Here is a 19,042-nt window from a genome sequence, read left to right on the forward strand (position 1 = left end):
ATATGAATCGAGATATCAATTCATAATTAACCACACAATTATCAAGGTATATACACGTCTACTAAACGTGTTTCTTTTTGTAAACGTCTCAGAGACCCTATTTTAAAGCCATGTTGGGAACCAAGAAACTGACCGATCGAAAAGCCATGGAAAATGATGAAGAAGACAAAGCCCTTTTTCAAACTGCCTAGAAACTGACCTCTAGTTGATTGCTTCTTGGAGCTATTGAGCATTTTTTTTTTAACTAACAAACTGCCTTTCTTTAAGTGAAAACATATACTAGTAGACAAATTAAAGCCCTTTTTCAAAAAAAAAAAAAAAAAAAAACATATAGTAGACACAGACTTGGTCGTTACTTGTCTTTATCATTTGTCAACGGTAGGAATTTCGAAGAACCTTCCCTTTGTCTTATTATATCATTATTTACTGATAATGCCCTCCCTACAAATATTACACGTTGTCTCCATTGAACTTCTGATCTCACAAATGAATAACAACGATGAAATCAAGCAAACTGTTTACATTAGTTTCAACATTAATGACTCGGATGTTTCTTCATTCATTAGGTACTTAGTTGCAGCCTTACACCGCGAAGGTATCGACGTGGCATCTGAAAAATCCGGCCACGATCTGAACAAGGGCTGGTTTTCCCGTATCAAGCTTTTTGTGGTGGTTTTCTCAGAGCCATGCACGTATTCCGTGGCATGCCTAGAGAAACTTGTGAAGCTTCTTGAGTTCCTGCGAGAAGAAGACAATGTGGTGGTTCCGGTATTCAATGACGCAATGGCGAAAAATGGAGAAACTTTCTGGAGCGTTTGAGGCACTGGGAATGTCGCATTCTGCAGATCAGGTGACTACGTGGCAGCGCGTGCTAAAGGAAATCACGGGATTACGAGGCCATGAGTATACAAATGAACTAAGGTATGCAAATGAAACTCCACCGATATATTTTCTTAGTGTTATGATCGAATGTAACGTGTGTCCGAACCAAATTCTTAGATTAGATATATTTAAGGATATATTTTGTAAAAAAATATTTTGGCTTTTTTTTTTATCTTTGTTATTTTTATAATGTCACCGGTAAGTTTAATGTTTGTTAACAAGAAAATCTATATCATTCTTCTCATTTTTGAATTTCTAAAGTGCGAAAATATTTTAACATTTTCCTATAAAAATAAAAAGAAGGAAAAAAATCAATAAAATGTTTCAGAAATTAATAAGTAAGAATGATGAAAACTAATAACGAAGAAAGAAATATTCAAATCATCCAGAAAATTAATGTGTACAGAAGCAAATAATAAATAGATTTAAGAGTTTTTCAAAAAAAAAAAAAAAAAAAGATTTAAGAGGGAAAAAATGTTTTGTTGATTTATTAAAAAAATTGTTTGTTGATCATCTATTTAACTATGGTGAGGAAAACTATCTACAGTAGTTCTTAATGAAAGTTTGAATATATTATTTAACATTTTTAATTGTATTTATTTTAGAAGATTTTGAATAATACTCACGCGGTAAAGCAAAGAAGCTTACAGTATAAGGAATTACGCATAACTTCTTTTATTCTTTTTTGCAGCGAAGCGGCCGAACTAATTGAAGAGATCGCCAAGAATGTATCTGAGAAGCTCAATCCAACGGAAAATATTACACGCGTTGTTACGAGTGCTAGAAAACTTGCTATGCAAGCAACCATGGGGCTTTCGTTCTATAGGCATTTTAGGCAACCCTGGGATAGGCAAAACGACGTTTGCTGAAGCAGCCTTTCGAAGAATGCACGATGGCTATGACGTTTTTCGCTTCATCATAGAATCCAATAACAAGACCATTGAGCATTTCTCTGAGGAAGACTTTCAAGAGATCCTAATGGAAACGTTTGACCTAAACAATCAAGATGCCGGGCCATGTCATCGTCGAAAAAGACTTCTCCTTGTCCTAGATGGCTTGCAAAATGCTCAAGACGCAGAGTCTTTTCTACGTGGGTTTAATCGGTTTGGTCCAGGGAGCTTACTCATAATAACCTCAAGTGAAAGAGAAGTTCTTGAGAAGTGCCATCTCAATGAGATTTATGAACTTAAAGGTCTCAATGATGAAGATGCCTTGAAGCTATTCATAAGGTGTGCCTTTGGGAAAGATGTTATAGACGAAGAGCTTCGGAAACTTTCGGTGAGTGAGATTGAACGTTGTGATGGAAATCCGTCTACTATTCGCTCACATGCCGCGAAGATGAAGAGCAGGATGGAAACAATAGACATGGAGTCAGCTTTGGCCAGGTTTTGGCACATATCTTCTTTATGTTTTCAGGAAACTATGAATACTTTCTCTATAACTCCGAAGCAGTCTTTCTTTATCACTGACGCGTACAACTATCAATGGGATCTTGAGAATTTATCGGGATTCGACTTAGCCAGCAGCTTGGAGATTAGGTTGAGTGACCTAAGGGGTCACTGCTTGACTTATGACTCTAGGCAAAAGTTTTTCTTTTCTACCATCTCATCAACCTATCTATCCGATTTTAAGGATCTCTCGCTACTCAACTTTCCTAGCCCTGCCATTGAGTCTATGCCTATAGACCTAAAGATTCTCCAATTACGTCAAGAAATCTTACTTGTTTGTCAAGTTAACAAACCTTGGGAAGGATATAAGGTCAGGAAGCTCTAAAAACTCATCATTTTCTTTACTTTTTTTCTCACCAAATTTTATTAGTCAAATAAATGAAAGAGGTCTATTTATCTGGTAAAGTTCAAAAAATTAAAAAAAAAAACATATTAGGAACACTACTTAAATCAAGATGACCTAATCAAAATAAATGATTTCTAAGAACTTAACAAAACTAATTTCTGGTTATCTTTTCCATTTTTTCTTCTTTCTCAGAGCTTCTCGATATTTAAAATAATCAAGCTTGGCCAATCGAAGAAACTAGTTGAACTTGAAGACATTTCTGAAGCACGTGACCTTGAGAGAACCGATATTCAAGATTGCACAAGCATGAAGAGCATAACAATAGTAACTGATCACCTAGAGCCTCTCCAAGTTCTAAATATGTCTAGTTGCATTGAAAGCCAGATTCTTCAGTGGGGACTCCAAACAGATCCCCTGTGCCTTCTCTACAATTCAGCAAACGAGACAAAATCTCATTTCTACTTTGATTGCACCTTCTGTAGGTCGATTTGGACCGCAATAAGCAGTAGGATACATCTCTCCCCTCTACAGATATGGGAGGATGTATTCTCTGCCATGGTTAACCTCAAAGAATCCAAATCTAAGGAACTCCTATCCCGAATGGCTTGGCACTCAACTATCTACGGTCTCTTGTTTGAGAGAAACAGTCGGCTTTACAGACAGAGTTACAGATCAGGGGATGCAATACTGGCGCAAATCGACAGAGAGTTCAGAAGCCAAGTTTCACGTTTGAGAAAGAGACACCCTAAAATAGCTTCTAAAATCCTTGGACTCTGGCTCGGAACTTCTTCATCTCACTGATGCCTGCCATGCATTCGACCACAAGTAGCGACAGACTCATTTCTTCCTTGTTTGCCACGTCTTCCTCGTTCCTCCATCCCTGAACTGTTTGGTTAATTCAAAACCATCCCATATGTCTTCGACTTAACACATATGAGGCCTTCCGGATACCCAAGAATTAATTACCCATGCATCTCCTATAGACAAGGATTAATCCAAAAATCAAAACCTAAATAAACTGAAAAACTGATTCAAGAACTCTTTTATTGAAAGCTTCTGCATCAAACTGTGTGAAAAAAAAAAAACAAATTATCTTTAACAGAACGCTTGATATGGACATGTGAATGTATTGTTGTGCCTCAATGTTTATATAAGAACATGTTATTACTTTCCTTTTGTCTAAAAATTTGCACACTTTAGTTATTACATGGAAAAGTGCCTTTTTCGATCCTGCTTTCCGTGTCGTGTTTTCTTATACCGGAACAAAATATAAGTGCTAAATACAATATAAGCAAAGACTTAATTTAAGTTGTAGACCTGAACTAGGGGTGTTCAATCCGGATATCGGTTCGGTTTCGGTTCGGTTTTTTTTGGTTTTCGGTATTTCGGTTAGTAAAATATAACTACCATTCTAAATCCATATTTACTTCGGTTCGGTTCGGTTTATATACCGTCGGTTTTCGGTTTATTCGGTTTTATACCAAAAACAAAATTATTTTGTTTGAGATCATATTATATGAATTTTAGAGTCATATTGTCAACACCATCATTTATTAAAAATATATTACATGTTCAAATAAATGAACAAAAAAGTAAAAATGCTTCTACCATCAAATAAAATAATCAAATCTATAACTAAAATCAAAGCTTGAAATTTTGAAAATAAAAATATGAAACAAAACAGAAACTTATGTCAAAAAAAGACTTAGAAAATAAGATGTCTGAATTACGATGTATTGTTATTTAGTTATAGTTCAAGTGTTTTACAAATTAAGGTTTTTTATTACTATAAAATTATGGTAATAGTTATTAACACAAATTTAACTTGTGTAACAAATAGATTTTCATGTATTGTTATAAAATAGATACATATTTACATGTTTCTACTTTTAATCGGTTTTGTTCGGTTTATTCGGTTTAATCGGTTATATACCAAACCATATCCAAATCATACGGTTTTTATAAAATTATATCCATTCGGTTTATATGGTATATACCAAAACCAAACCATATTGTCTATTTCGGTTCGGTTCGGTTCGGTACGGTTCGGTTTTACCATATTGAACAGCCCTAACTTGAACTCTCAACCGTGAACAAAAAACCTACCTTCACGTTGTTTTATAATAGAGGAAATCTTCAAAAGTTGCGCTTGTTGCAGATCGAACCTTCGTCCCGAGGATATCATGCACACTTACTATGCTACGACAATTCTTTTTTTTTCTTATTAGATTTAAAACATATATAGACTCTGATCCGTATATTCTCAGATAAAAAATATTTTTGTTTACACATTTTATTTAATAGTGATTACAAATTTTTTTCATAAAAATCAAAATTAGCTTTTAAAATAACAATTTACACAAATTTAAATAAAATTATATAAAACTTAAAATACATAGATTATAGATGCAATTATAATTTATAAAACTTAAAGTAAATCTATTTATTTTAAGTTTTATTTAAATTTATTTACAGTGTTTATTTTAAAAATTAAGTATTGATCTTTAAGAAAAAAATTGTAATCACTGTTATATATAGACTCTTTAATTTTAAATATTTGAAATTAGATAACTATTTGAAAAAATGTCATTTTAAAATTAGATTGAATAATTTATGAAATATCATTTTCAATTTTATTACATGTATAACAGTGTAAAAATCTTAAAATACATAAATTACTGATGCAACTATAATTTGACTTAAATAAAATGTGTAAACAAAAATAATTCTTACCTTAGAATATACGGGTCACAGTCTACATTCACATAAATTAAATTCAATTTTTTACTCAGCCTATTCGGCTTATAAAAAAAAATTCTATTGACACATCAAAATGTTAATAATTGATCCAACACCTTACACATAGTAAAAACTAAAACATTAATAAACAAGACAAGAAGATTTTGTTCGATGTGTATTTATGTCAATTTAGCATGGCGGGCTGAGTGTTACACGACGGTGTAACGTCTGACAGTGAGCCGAATGTACTAGGACTGTCTCGCGGTGACCCGATTGTACCATAGGCCGCGATCGTTTGAAATTTCCTTCTTCTAGTTGTGATAAGGGAATAGGATATTGCCGAGGATGAGGAGGAACCTAATGTCACCAGGGCCCTAGAATAAGTTGAGATCGAGTGTTTGTGTTCGAAAGTCTTTAGCGGTTATCATTTCATAACGTTAATTTTCTTCTACGTACTTGTGATAATGCTTATATTTGTGAATCCAAAGAATTATATTGCAATTATTATTAGGTAAACCTCTCTCCTTAGATTGATTGATGTTTTGGGTGGGTAAGCGAGAGGTTAAGCATGCTAAATTGGAGATTGTAACCCACTGAGTAATATTAGATTACTCACTCCTCACTGGTTGTTTGTAGATCGAGTCAGCCAGTAGAGGTTGTGGGGAGTTAAGGGCGGCTGGTGTAGTGTTGTGCATTTTTTTTGCTAAAGAATGTTTTCAGAATATAAATATGTATTTTTTGTCTCTCTGCATGCCACAACTTAGGTATTATGTTCTGTTTTGTAAACCATGTAATACTAGCATAAGACAATGATGAGTTTATTTGTATATATTATCAATAATTTTTTAAAATATATTTGATCATCCTATTTATATACATACAATGTTTTTTGTTGTTATTATATAATTTCTTCCCAATGGACCGGGTCAATTTTTATTAAAAATTGGGAAACTAAAATATAGTTAATATATCATGGGTTGATCGGATTGGACATTAAGCAAATTATGACACAAAAACCTTATTTTTTTCCACCGAACTCATTCTTGAAAAACCGAATAGTACTGTTTCCACAGTTGAATTATTTTGATTTTTATCTTCCATATGGTTTTGAAAGGTTTCAGATCAACCATAGAATTGATACATGTCATTTTAATGTTTTTAGTCGTATGCTTAAGGAAAACTTACATTTTTGTAATTTAAAATCGTTTTAAAAAATTCAAAATATAATATATAAGAAAAATCTAACATATAAAAAAATATAACGTATAAGGTTTCGTCATTTTTGTAATATAAAGTCATTTTTAAAAATTTAAAATATAACATATAAGGTTTCCTCATTTTTGTAATTTAAAATATAACACATAAGAAAAAAATCTATTTTTTATTATATGGTTAATGTGATTGTTTAATTTTTTAATAATATAAAATTAAACAAAAATGAAGAAGGATGCAAAAATTGTTATCAAATCTTTATTATTCATAGTCATTAATTGCCATATATATGTTAATCATAATAGGTAATTCCGTAGCTTTTATTTAAGGAAAAAATACATGCTTCTTATATTTTGGACCAACATTTTTCTAGTAATTGAATTTAGACCAACATTTTTTTTAATTAATTCTTAAGCTGCTACGTAATCTAAATTGACATCATAATTGAGTGACACCTAAGCAATGTCTCTTTTTAATTAATATAAAATTAAGATTACAACTTTTTAAATGATCCTCAATTAATATATAGGGGATACAAGTTAAATAAATGAATGTTTTGTATAAATGAATTGTTGTTACTGATATTAGCTTGACCAACTAACACAATGTTAGATTCAGGTATGGATTGAAAAGCTTTATGCCTTAATAAAACGGGACGTGTTAGTGGATGAACTGGCCTAAACCCTAGCCGGATCGTCCCTAACCCGTTGTAACAGTTCTGACATTGGTAACTGGTTGGTCCATTGGTCATGTCCTTTTTTTATTTTGTTTGATTGTTGGCCTGTCGATCGCCCTATACCTACCACAGTTCAGGGGTATCATTGCAACCAAAGCTTTAAAAAGCAAGTTCGTGAACAAGTAAACCCACCGTCACACAGTGAGTCTTAATCCCACGTATTCCTCTGTTTTCATTTTGCTAGTAACACCCAATGGTATCTTGAAACTTTCAATAGTTATAGCACCCAGCTCTGATTTAGTAATGAGACATGATAAACAAACTGTTCTGCAATGACGTACATCAATAACCAACTTCTTGTTAATAAAAGAAAAAGAATAAGGTAAGTAGATCAGAGAAGCTTATTCGCTCTCTACAAAGCTTGGTTTTATTGTCCTTTGTTATAGTTGCAATCATAAGTGAAGAAACGTTCTTATTCTTCCCAGGAGTCCCCACCATCTATTTTCACCTTGTTCCAAGCGCTCTATCTGTGAGCTTGGCTCCCAAGAACCAGATTCATAAACTAAACTAAAACCACATTTTAATACCTCGAAATTTGTAACCTCACCACTGCCATCTGCCACTTCAAATTTAATGGATGCCTTAGGTGCTGTTCGTTTGGTTGCCGCAGGTACCGGCGGCAGCGGCAGCGTCAACATTCGGCGTCAACTCCTGTTCGTTTCGTTGCCGCAGACAGCTGCGTCTGACGCCGCGTCCGAACGCCGCGTCCTGCGGCTGACGCCGATAAAACCTGCGGTCGCGACATAAAACCTGCGGCCAATAAGGTAATTTACTATTTTACCCTTACTATGTTTTAGTATTTACAAAAAACCTAAACCTAAACTTGACGCAGTCGGGGAAAGTGACGCAGCTCCATCTCTATCTCTCTCTCTCGATCTCCATTCCTAGAACCAGTGAAGATCTTGAGAGCTCTCTCCATCTCAAGCTCTCTCTCCATCTCGAGCTCCCTCCATCTCAACCTCTCTCTCCATCTCGAGCTCTCTCCATCTCGGGCTCTCTCTCCGTCACGAGCTGTATCCATCTCAGGCTCTCTGGCTCTCCCTCTGTCACGATCTGTCTCCATCTCGGGCTGTCTCTCTTCTCTGAAGAAAACCCATCTCCGATCTCATCTCCAAGCTCTCTTACCCATCTCCGATCTCATCTCGAAGCTCTCTTACCCATCTCTGATCTCATCTCCAAACTCTCTCTTCTCCGAGCTCATCTCATCTCCAAGCTCTCTCTTCTCCTTTTCTCGTTGAGGTACGTTTGATGCTAGTCAAATAGAGTTTCAACATTCTGATTATTTGAATCTCTGATGATTGTTTGATGCTCCCTAGTGAGTCTTTTTGTGATATATCTTTGGTTTCATTGTGAAAGAGGCCTAGCTGTAACTCCCTTTCTTTACCTTCATGGTTCCATTGCTGGTCTGTTCTTTTAATATAAACGATGGGTTGTCTTCTGAGTGTAGCTTTTGGGGTTTCTAAATTTAAAGTGCAGGCTACAAAAACATCCTATTGTAGTTAGTACGTATTGGTTTACGAGTCTGCACTCATGGGGAAGCTTAAAGGGTTGCTTCTTAGTATTAAATTGTTTTAAGAAGTTAACATATGCCGAGTCAAGTAGAAGTTAAATTGTTTCTGTTTCCTGGAACATTGTTGGAACGTTGTTTGGTCTTATTTGGAGAAAGTAGACGGCTTGACTTGATTTTTCAATTTTTTAATAATTTGTGTGTGTTTAGGGAACACTCAACGTATGCTTCAAACTGTGGATTGTGAATGATTTTTATTTATGCTTTTCTTCCATATTTGTTTAAAATTTATAAAGTATTTATTGATCATAAGATCTTATGTGTTTTGATTCATTGATCATAAGCTCCATTTCTCTGCATCTTTTTGCAGGCTCTCTCATTTCAGGCTCCATTGATCTCAGGTTTGCTCAGACCTAGTGGAAAAGGTGACTAACAAGTGCAAATATATTTTACTACTTGTTCCAAAACGTGAACACATTGCTTATTCTCTTTTTTTTTTTTTTGCAGACTCAGATCTTCTCAAGCTCATTCTCTCAAGCTCAGACCCTCTCAAACTCACTCTCTACTGCTGTTCCTCTCACTTTTTAAGATGTCGACGTCAAAAGATGTAAGTTTCTCTCACACTAGTCTTAATGCTTGTATTGAACTGTCTTTAGGTTGTATGGAACTGTCTTTAGGCTGTATGGAACTGTCTTTAGGTCTTTTAGGTCGTATGCTTAAGGGTCTTGCTTTGGTGTGTTTTAGAATTGGAAACCTGAGGAAACTAGGTATTTTTTCCAACTCTACGCGGAAGAGAGAAGAAAAGGAAATAAGGTTGGTCAGCAAATGAATAAAGTAGGAAAAAAGAACATCATGGATGCGTTTGAGCTGAGGTTTAAGAAGGGATTTTCCGATTGGAAGAGGGACTACAAGAACAAGTACGACAGCAGCAGAAAAAAATACATCAGGATTAGGATGCTGACTCAGAACAGGACAGGACTTGGGTATGATAACATGGGAAGGATCGACATGTCAGATGATTGGTGGAAAGAGCGCGAAAGGGTCAGTTTCTCATTTTCTCTTTTGTGAACTTAGCTGTTAAAATGTACTTGTGTTGAAATAATTGAGCTTATTAGAAGTTTGTGACTGATTCTATCACTGATTTTATCACTGACTTACTCTTTCTGTGTTATATAGGAGTGTCCAGGAATTAGAAAAGCCTTCTGCAAAGAAATTGATAACATGGATATGTTTGAAGCAGAATTTGGTGGTGTAGTAGTTACTGGAGCAGAAGGTTGGAGTGCTCAACATGGAGAAGCAAGCTTGAATTCGAGAGTTGGTGGAGATATTGCTGAGGATGAAGCTGATTCTCAGCCAGCAGCAGAGACAGAAACCCAGGGCCAAGCTCCTCGCCAAACTCAACCAGCAGCTCAGACTCATTCTGGAGGTTCAAGAGCAAAACGAAGGCGTAAGGAGAAAGATGTGGCTGTGGAGGCATGTGAAAAAAGGACAGCTGCTCTTGAAGTGAAGAATATGCTAGCAAAACAATTGATGGAGCGTGAACAACCATTCAGTGTTGAGACCGTATAATTGACCAAAAAATTATTATCAAGTAAACATAATATTTTAATGGATGTAAATATGTTTAAACTACACTTGATTTATTTAAATACAATTTTATAAAAAAATTAAAATAAATCTGAAAAAATGAAAATAGCCGCTGCGTCTGTCAAACGAACAACCCAAAAATCTGCTTCCTGCGGTAGCGTCGGCGTCGACCTCAACTTCGTGCGTCTTCTAAACGAACAATAATCTGCGGCAGCGTCTGCGAAACGAACAACAACTGTTTTCATTGACGCTGCCGCCGCCGCCGATGCAGACGCTGCCGCTGACGCCGACGCCGAAACCTGCGGCAACCAAACGAACAGGGCCTTAGTAGGTACACATCTCTTCTCACCATCTTCTTCTTGACATTTGTTGATATTTAACCAATTGGTGTAGCCAATGAATACATGAGTAGATTTAATCGTGCATTGCTCGTCGCCTGTCTCTGATAAACGTCCAACATGACAGTTAAAGTAGCTTGAGGATGTCTCAACATTGTTGAATTGACATTTGCATTTCACCATGAGGTTGTTGTTTCGAACTTTTTGATCCTGAAACGAGACAACAGCACATAGAGCTATCCCAACAAACCCACTTTCATTCCAGTGTCCTGGCAGCTCAGGCTGTAACACTGCTCCAGAAGCTTTGTGACTAAACCAAGCGGGAACTTCACTTCCAGGAAAGCAAGTGGCAACCAGAGCTTCAAAAGCAAAACCCTGTAAAGTAAAAGCAAATATAGTTCATATAATTATAAACAGTTGATCGACCTTAAGAGATGAAATGAGAGAGAGATAGAGACCGTCTTGTGCCGATTCAATGAACTTGAAATCATATGGCTCTTATTGTGAGCATAGCATATGATTTCATTCTTTGCGATATGATCCAGTTTTTCACAGTTGGTGAAAATGAATGAGGAGGGGACCTGCTGCGTTGGCATAATAGCCAGGGGACTCCCTACTGTTTGTAGTGAATAGCAAGCATGTGCATCCAAGCATTGAAGATTTGGTGGAAGCGTTGAAATAGATGTGAGATTCTTGCAATACTTTAAGTCTATCCATTTCAAGTGATATAGTTGACTAATGCTATCTTGTTGGCTGCATATCATATCGTTTCTGCTCAAGCATAGACGCAGTAACATGGATAAGCTATTCCTCCGAGGTGACTGTTGCAACACTGCTTGGTCTTTGAAGTTACCACAGTGTAATAACATCTTGGGCAATTCTTTTATTGAGGTCCCATCAAGTAGCAAAATCTGCAGATTCTCCATGTTCTCCTTAATATCAGGGAAACTCTGAAGCCTAAAACAACCAGAGAGTATTAGTTCTTCAAGAGCCTTCAGCTTGTCGAGACAATCAGGTAGAAACTCCAACATTTTGCAGTTTTCAAGATTCAACAACACAAGTTTCTTAAAACTTTTCATGGTCCGAGGAAGACTCTCAATTGCAGTCCCGTCTAGATGTAGAGATTCAAGATTTTCAGAGATCAGCTCGAAGTTGTTAAAATTTGAGCAGCCACTGAGGATGAGAGTCTTCAGGGAAATTAGATCCAGCTTCTCTGGTAGAGACGAGAGCATGATGCATCCTCTGAGGTTAAGGAAAACAAGACTTTTCATATTTTTCATCTCTTTTGGCAACTTCTCAAGAATCGAGCAGCCTTCGAGATTTAATCTTCGGAGGTAAAATGCCCTTGACAAAGCTGACAGGTCAGTCAATCTGGTCGAGTAACTCAGATCCACCCATTTCAACCATGGTGTATCCTGTTACAACAACTCGGAACAAGTTTAGAACCAAACAACTTAACTTGTATATGTTACTTATAGGTCTTGATTGTCTGTTTATGTGTGTATGTTTGCTTTCATTTTTGATGTGTAATAGTGAATTCTCCTTCTAAATGAAAGTGGTTCTAATCAAATTTCACTTGTAAATCCCAAACCCACACAGTAAAAATCTGCTTACCTACTTTGGATATTCCTTCTTTGAAAATTAAAAATGTTCTTTTCAACTGTGAAAATAGCTTTTGTTAAGAACATGTATGTATACAATTTTTTTTTCATTTGAAACAATCTAGACCATAAAAAAAAATGTATCAATGCAAAAGATGGCACATGAAGACACACCTTAATAGCTTCCCAAACACGTTGAATTTTATTGTAAGGCAGCCTAAGATCAATCAGATTCTCCGGGTTGAAGTCTGGTGGAAGTTCATCCAATGGAAATTTCAGCCAGTGGAGACATCGAATCTCTTTAAAAGGGAACTCCAGTCCATCTGGCAAGTTTACTTTAGAGTCAACTTCACATTTCTGAGGACAAAGAGAGTCATAGATCTTGAGGTACCGCAGAGTCAGCTTGTTGAACTTTTCGACAAAGATCTTTGGGTCTATAGGTATTCCCGTCTCAACTTTGGACATGTCTAAGAATATACCTCTCACCTGTTTCGTTTTTCGGCAACAAGTCAAAAGATAAAGAAGTTAGCCAAGTATATGATTCCAGAAACTGTATTTAAATAGTTTAGAGAGGGGGAGTTACCTTTTTTATTTTCTGATTGAGGATCACTTGTTCTGAGCGTAAGGTGTTAGTAATTTTGTCAGAACTCCACATTCTTTCTCCTCACTTATGTTCATATGATGAACCAAGTTGCTTCCCCATTGTACACAGTAAATTATGCATCTCTATTCGGCCGGCAGAGATACAGATGAACAACTTTTCAGCAAGATCTCTAACAACTTCACCAGACTCAGGTCCATAGGGGTCTAGTAAGCATTTCACATAATCCTCCTCCTCTGATCTGAAGAAACAAGCTATGTCGAGAAACGCGTCCTTCTGCTGATCACTTAGTTTGTCGTAACTGATTCTCAACTCAGTTAGGATCTTTGGATTACAACAATGTGGTAGTGTTACTAGTCTTCTCTCCCAGTGAGGCTATTCTTCCCCACAAAGCTCCTTTCCCAATTCCTCAAGGGCTAGTGGATTGCCTCCAGCATAATCCACAAACTTTTTTGATAGTTTGGGAAAGTTCCCCTTGGTGCTAGAGACTTTTTCTTTAAAGGCATGATGTTTAAAGAGTTCCAAGGCTTCTTTATCGTTCAGTCCAGGGACGACATAAGTATCCTGAACCATACCTGCGATGGATGACTTGTCACGCGTTGTAATGACAATCTTGCTTCCTTTCTTGATCCATTCGAGGTTTTCGAGTAAGAAGTTGACTTGGTTCTTATGGCTCACATCATCCAAAACAAGGAAAATCTTCCCGTTGAACATTTGAGAGCCTTTTCATTCAACTCTTTACCATTCAGAAGTATGTCCTTCAGCCAACCCGATTCGTCGTCTGACTCCTCACGTATCGCCTTGATATTCTTTGTAAACACAAACCTATTGTGCCACTTCTTGAAATGCATATCAGCGAGAGCTGTTTTACCAATCCCAGGCATTCCAACTATCCCAAAAATCTGAGTTTCGAGGCAATTTTCAAAATCTAACTTATCTTCAAAAAGCTTAAGGCGTTGGCTTATTCCAAAGTCAACCAGAGGCGATGCTTTAGGCTTTTCAATGTGTTTAGTGGGAATATTTCCACTATAACTTACAGATGAGAGATCCGTAGAGATTCCATTGAGATGCTTCTATCTTCCTCCTCTGCTTATGGCAAGCACTTTTTTAACCGAATCAACGATCTTGTCAACAAGCTCCTTCTCGTTCCGACAAGTTGCCAGATTCAAACCTAACTTGCTCGGAACAGACTGTAAAGCATTCTCCCAATCAGGCATATTTGGTCGTTTCCTTTTACCTTCAGCGTATAGCTTTCTACCGAACTCCCCTTTCTGCTCCTTCACTTCCTCAGGTGCCACGTTGAAAAACACAGGGAGGATTCTGAGTTTATCTTTCTTCACTTGTTCCATGATCTTCACCAGCTCGTCCAAAAACACCACTTTGATTCAGCGTACATGCTCGAGAAGATGGACACAGCGATTTGGGACTGCTCGATCCTAGTGAAAAGGATGCTAAGATCTTCTCTTTCGTGTCGACGTAGTACTTGATTTCAGCATCGTTTAAGCCTCTCTCCAGATGGCTGATGAAACCGCTGCGAAGTTCTTTTCCCCGGAAGTTGATGAACACTTGCCATGATTCAGGGAGTGTTTCGGAAGAGGAGCAGCAATCCGCCATTGGATCGTTAAGAGACGTTCTATTGATGAAGTCAACGTTCCAATACCTGGCCACTCAGTGTGTAATAATTATAGATAAAGCACACAGACACACACAACCCATCTTGACCGCGTTTTTTTATTTGAAATAGACATTTATTTGCATTTTGGAGACAGTTTTATTGAATCTCTTTCCACTTTGTACTGAAACACGTTTTGTTTTTTTTGTTTTTTTTTTTTGACTGTCAAAAGACCATTTTATTACTCAAACTTGAGCTAGTTTGGATAACCAAACCGGAATAGAACAATCAATAAAACTGAAACACGTTTTGTTATCAAGACATTTTCAGTGTATTTAAAACTTATTTTATCTTTCAGCTAAATATACCAACCTCAACAGTTTTTCGAAGACTGTAAAAGTAATGGCTCATAAGATGAATATATAAGACCGGACGAAACATAACGAACAAAACTGAAAAATGTACATTGAGCGGCTGATAGATATTATCAACATCTTATATCGTTTTTATATTTAAAATTATAAGCTTTTCCTTTCTGAGACTCCATAACATAGTTTGATAGCTTTTTGTCCGTATTGTCACTAAAATTCTATTAGCTTATCACACAATGGCTTCCCCCAAAAGGGTTCAGACTTTCCTTTGGAAAGGTACTTGGATCTGGTATTGAATTGGAGAGTTGGGTGGCAATTGGAGCTTCTTCCTTGGAGAAGATAGAGGAAACAGAATACTCACTGATCCTTGTGGCTGGTAAATCTCTCATCGTCCTTGGCTCCTTTGTTGATGGAACTATCATAAGCAATAAAACATGCAGTGGTTATTATTTTAAAATAATAAAATAAAAAGAAGGAAACGCTAGCCACTTACCGCAAACAACAGAACCAAACCATTTCCTGAATATGTTGTCTGACTGAGCTAAAGGTGGTGGTGATGTAGTAGTTGCAGGCCATTTTTTCTTCTGGTTTCTCCAGCCGAAATAATTCAGGTGGTAGCAGACCACAACAAAAACAACCACAAGCAGAAGATCCAGTAACAAGGAATGTAATTTGTAAAAGTGAAACGTGAAGTGACTGAATATAAAAGTCGCAAAAATAACCCCCTTATTGCCTCCTCCCAGGGACTTGGGATTTACTTCAGGTATTTTGGTAAGCGCTCTCTGAACTAGCTCGGCAGTCGCTTCAACAAGAGAGGCATCTTCGCTGCAACATTAGTGAGAGAAAAAGATGCAGAACAATTAGTAATGAGTACAAACTAGAAACTGGATTAACCTTCTTTAGAGTGAAACTAGCGATGAGTCTTTCCACTCGTCTACACTAGATAGTTCCACATTCCACAATCCACTGGATCAAAGATAACCCATTATTCACTAATTAGGAGTTATGAAGAAATCAATACCCGTAAAGTTTTGAGTGTAAGCTCAAGCTGATTGTCTTCGCAATGGACTTCACCTAAGTCTCCCACTTCAGGACCTTCTCAGCTTCGTCCTTGTATCTTACTCTCATCTCTTTGAAACGTCTACCGAATTCTCCCTTGAGATGCTTCACGTCGCTTGGTTTCACATTGTAGAAGACAGGAATCACCAAGAGTTTGTTTTCCCTTACAAGCTTGTCCATTGCTACAAGCTCGTCCAAGCAAAAATGTGACTCGATGTACCTCTCGGAGAAGATGGCGACTGCAATCTTAGACTCCTCTATCCTCTTGTAGAAATTTTGTAGTTTTATCCCATTTCCCTTATCATTGTCTGTGAAGACGCTGATCCCAGCATCTGTCAAAGTACTAACGAGATGTCTGACAAAGGTCCTGCGCAGGTCACCTCCATGAAAACTGACAAAAATCTGAGAATGACTTCGTCCAAGTCCAGCTTGAGAAGAAGAAGATGCAACTGCGGGAAACTAATAAGCATGACAGAATGTATGAGAGTTTGCTTGTTCAAGTGATAGGGGAATCGAAATAAGTTTTGAGTAGTTAATTTCTTTTCTTATAAAGATTTAAAGAAAAAAAAAAGAAGTTTACAAGGTCGGCTCTGTATTGTTGGGGTTCCCCAGACAACAGGGGGTCCATATCCGATGTTCCATACACATGAGGAGATACACGAGACTCAGTGGTCGGTGGTTGGTAACTGGTAGCCTGCGGAGGACATAATCATAAAAGGTCTAAGTTAATGATCCTAAAATGAAAAATGCATGAAATCTTTATTACGCGATTCACTGAACCAATCAAATTTATGTGATCAAAACTTACGGTTCTTTGCGCTGGTGATCTCTCTTCTGTTCCGCTCTCCGGTCTTACATTCGAGATTGTCACTAAGGTATGAACAAAAGCAAAGTACAGGTGCAAAGACGATCAGACAGAAAAAAGCTAAAAAAGACGTAAGCCAGGAAATCTTGGATCCAACATACCGTTTTCTGAATACGATATGTACTGATTTGCTTCAAGAGGGCCACTGACAGTAGATTTTATCCGCAATTCATCGGTTGCATAGTACAAACTAAAGCCACACTTCAGCACCTCACAACCTTCTAACACTTTTGTACCATCAGTCACTTGAAATTCAAACAAAGCCTCAGTATGACTACATCCGCACCTCAACATATTTCTTGATATCCAATGTACTGGTATAGCCAATAAAGACATGAGACGCTTCAATCTTTCCTGGTGTGTTACTTGATTTGCTCCAACTGCCAATAATACAACTAAAGCGAATACGAGACTAATATTCATTATTGAACACACAAGTACATTTCACTAAGAGAGGATTCCTCTGCTCATGGTAGTCAGGAAATGAGATAACAGAACAAAGGGCTATTCCAGTTAACTTATTGTCACTCCAGTGTGGAGGCAGATTTGACCTTAACACCGGTCCAAAGGCTCGGTGACTGAACCATGCCGGAAGATTACATACAGGAAGACTGGAAATTGATAGAGAGAGAGACAGACCTTATTGTAACGAGTGAGTTCATCTAGCACTAACTGGCTTCGCCACCGAGAATAGGATATGATACTATCCTTTGCGTCTTCATCCAACTTGTTGCAGTTGGAAAAATTGAATTTGGCATGGATCTGCTCAGACAACAAAGGAAGGGCCAGAGGGTTTGCAACTCTTTCCAGTGAATCACAGCCATGTGCATCAAAAAACTGAAGTCTAGGTGGAAGCGTTGGAACAAACCTCAGCTTCTTGCACTGCTTCACATCAAGCAATTTTAGATTATAAAGTTTTACGATGTCAGGCTGCAGGCTGACAAAAGTATTTCCACTCAAACATAGATGTCGTAGTGAGGATACTCCATTAACACCACAAGCCTATTCCCTCACGGTGTCATATGACCCAAAAGGTTATAAGAAATTATCAGCAGGCCCTTCGTATACAGTGAAGCACGATATGCTTGGCATCTCGTTCGCTCCCGTCCCATCAAAAAGTAAAATCTGGAGCTGTTTTAAGCTATTCCGGACATCTGGAAGATTTTTGAGCCTTGAACAACCAGAGACTATTAGCTCATCAAGAAATTTTAGACTGCCCAAACAGTTGGGAAGATACTCCAACATTTTGTTGGGGAAAGACACACGGCGCAGCGGAAATACTAATGGTCGTGTTCCCCAGACCCTGTGTGAACCTGTGAAGAAAATACTTTGACGATGGCGGGATGTGATATGCAGAAAAACGTAAATGAGACACACAATTTTTATGTGGAAAACCTCCTCGATGTGAGAACGAAAGACCACGGGACCGTAGTCCACTCAAACATCCACTATATAAATGGTATGAGTACAACCACGTCCTCCCTGTTCAACAGCCTGAACATAACAGAGAGTCTAGCTACAAAGAGCTATCACCAACACAAGCAACAACAACAACAAGAGAGCAACACAAAGCTTCAAAACCGGCAGCAACCAAACGACCACAGCTCACAAGGATTCCGGCATCCAGAAACTAATCCAACCATACAAATCCAAGATACACAAGTCAACAATACCTCTGCCAAATTTCAGCTCAAGAAGAGAAGATCTCACCGTCAGATTTACCAAACACCCAAGACTGCCCAGCTGAAGAACTGTGACGACCAGCTTCACTAAAACCCAGACAACAGAAGATCCAACCGTTGAAATCTAAATCCCTTTGGTGAATCTCTAACCCACTGACTGAAGAAGCTTCCCACAAAATATTAGCCCGATCAAGTTCCGTTTGATCCTCCAAAACCAGTCTTGAAATAGCCTGACGAGTTTTCTCCTCCTTCTCTCTTCTTTCTCTCTTTTGTCGCTCTCTCTCAACTCTATTATTGTGAGTCTACAGTGCAAAGGGTCATGAGAATTATTATTTCTCATGCCCACTTGGTTCTCTACATCTAGGAGGGACCCAACAAACTCCCCCTCCGACTAGATGAAGAAACAGCTATTCCGGCTATCTCTCGGCATACCTCAAGCTTCCCCCTCGGTAATGA

General features: G+C 37.5%; 5 protein-coding genes and 1 pseudogene across 6 annotated transcripts; 3 read left to right on the forward strand and 3 right to left on the reverse strand.

Moving 5' to 3' along the window:
• The first annotated feature begins 750 nt into the window (after window positions 1–750).
• Window positions 751–1,889, forward strand: LOC106326708. Its single transcript, XM_013764622.1, has 2 exons — window positions 751–921; window positions 1,574–1,889. The coding sequence occupies exons 1-2, from the start codon at window positions 755–757 to the stop codon at window positions 1,749–1,751; spliced, it is 345 nt and encodes a 114-aa protein (XP_013620076.1). The 5' UTR covers window positions 751–754; the 3' UTR covers window positions 1,752–1,889.
• On the forward strand, window positions 1,768–3,521 carry LOC106324190. The gene is made up of 2 exons (XM_013762201.1): window positions 1,768–2,640; window positions 2,869–3,521. Exons 1-2 carry the CDS (start codon window positions 1,768–1,770, stop codon window positions 3,475–3,477), a joined length of 1,482 nt encoding a protein of 493 aa, XP_013617655.1. The 3' UTR covers window positions 3,478–3,521.
• Window positions 3,522–7,955: 4,434 nt separating this feature from the next.
• LOC106324191 lies at window positions 7,956–10,439 on the forward strand. The gene is made up of 5 exons (XM_013762202.1): window positions 7,956–8,127; window positions 9,241–9,295; window positions 9,378–9,477; window positions 9,615–9,911; window positions 10,047–10,439. Exons 3-5 carry the CDS (start codon window positions 9,460–9,462, stop codon window positions 10,437–10,439), a joined length of 708 nt encoding a protein of 235 aa, XP_013617656.1. The 5' UTR covers window positions 7,956–8,127; window positions 9,241–9,295; window positions 9,378–9,459.
• Window positions 10,440–10,629: 190 nt separating this feature from the next.
• LOC106324192 lies at window positions 10,630–14,692 on the reverse strand (annotated as a pseudogene).
• Window positions 14,693–15,096: 404 nt separating this feature from the next.
• LOC106325130 lies at window positions 15,097–16,012 on the reverse strand (the record flags this gene model as incomplete). Its single annotated transcript, XM_013763156.1, is given in 3 exon segments — window positions 15,097–15,395; window positions 15,474–15,805; window positions 16,002–16,012. Coding segments are annotated over 3 exon segments (537 nt in total), but the record flags the coding sequence as incomplete, so codon positions are not given.
• A 19-nt stretch (window positions 16,013–16,031) lies between these two features.
• LOC106326715 (vesicle-associated protein 1-4-like) lies at window positions 16,032–18,320 on the reverse strand. Of its 2 annotated transcripts, XM_013764629.1 has the most exons (5): window positions 17,006–18,320; window positions 16,848–16,909; window positions 16,620–16,733; window positions 16,517–16,530; window positions 16,032–16,475 (listed from the first exon to the last, which is right to left on the reverse strand). In XM_013764629.1, the coding sequence occupies exons 1-5, from the start codon at window positions 17,325–17,327 to the stop codon at window positions 16,055–16,057; spliced, it is 933 nt and encodes a 310-aa protein (XP_013620083.1). In that variant the 5' UTR covers window positions 17,328–18,320; the 3' UTR covers window positions 16,032–16,054. The 2 variants fall into 2 exon arrangements, with proteins under 2 accessions (XP_013620083.1, XP_013620082.1); XM_013764628.1 differs by lacking the exon at window positions 16,517–16,530 and having other exon boundaries at window positions 16,032–16,498.
• Window positions 18,321–19,042: the final 722 nt, after the last annotated feature.

Source organism: Brassica oleracea, chromosome C2 (assembly GCF_000695525.1).
Source record: "Brassica oleracea var. oleracea cultivar TO1000 chromosome C2, BOL, whole genome shotgun sequence".
Classification (NCBI taxonomy): Eukaryota; Viridiplantae; Streptophyta; class Magnoliopsida; order Brassicales; family Brassicaceae; genus Brassica; species Brassica oleracea.

What these genes read in the sequence shown, in the direction of transcription:
- LOC106326708 (XM_013764622.1), top strand. Translation starts at nt 755, where the DNA reads ATGTGGTGGTTCCGGTATTCAATGACGCAATGGCGAAAAATGGAGAAA. An exon ending in GAGTATACAAATGAACTAAG is followed by an intron (nt 922 to 1,573) that starts GTATGCAAATGA and finishes TCTTTTTTGCAG; the next exon opens with CGAAGCGGCCGAACTAATTG.
- LOC106324190 (XM_013762201.1), top strand. Translation starts at nt 1,768, where the DNA reads ATGCACGATGGCTATGACGTTTTTCGCTTCATCATAGAATCCAATAAC. An exon ending in AACCTTGGGAAGGATATAAG is followed by an intron (nt 2,641 to 2,868) that starts GTCAGGAAGCTC and finishes CTTCTTTCTCAG; the next exon opens with AGCTTCTCGATATTTAAAAT.
- LOC106324191 (XM_013762202.1), top strand. An exon ending in GGTGGAAAGAGCGCGAAAGG is followed by an intron (nt 9,912 to 10,046) that starts GTCAGTTTCTCA and finishes TGTGTTATATAG; the next exon opens with GAGTGTCCAGGAATTAGAAA.
- LOC106326715 (XM_013764628.1), bottom strand. Translation starts at nt 17,327, where the DNA reads ATGAATATTAGTCTCGTATTCGCTTTAGTTGTATTATTGGCAGTTGGA. An exon ending in CATATCGTATTCAGAAAACG is followed by an intron (nt 16,910 to 17,005) that starts GTATGTTGGATC and finishes TTCATACCTTAG; the next exon opens with TGACAATCTCGAATGTAAGA. An exon ending in GATCACCAGCGCAAAGAACC is followed by an intron (nt 16,734 to 16,847) that starts GTAAGTTTTGAT and finishes TGTCCTCCGCAG; the next exon opens with GCTACCAGTTACCAACCACC.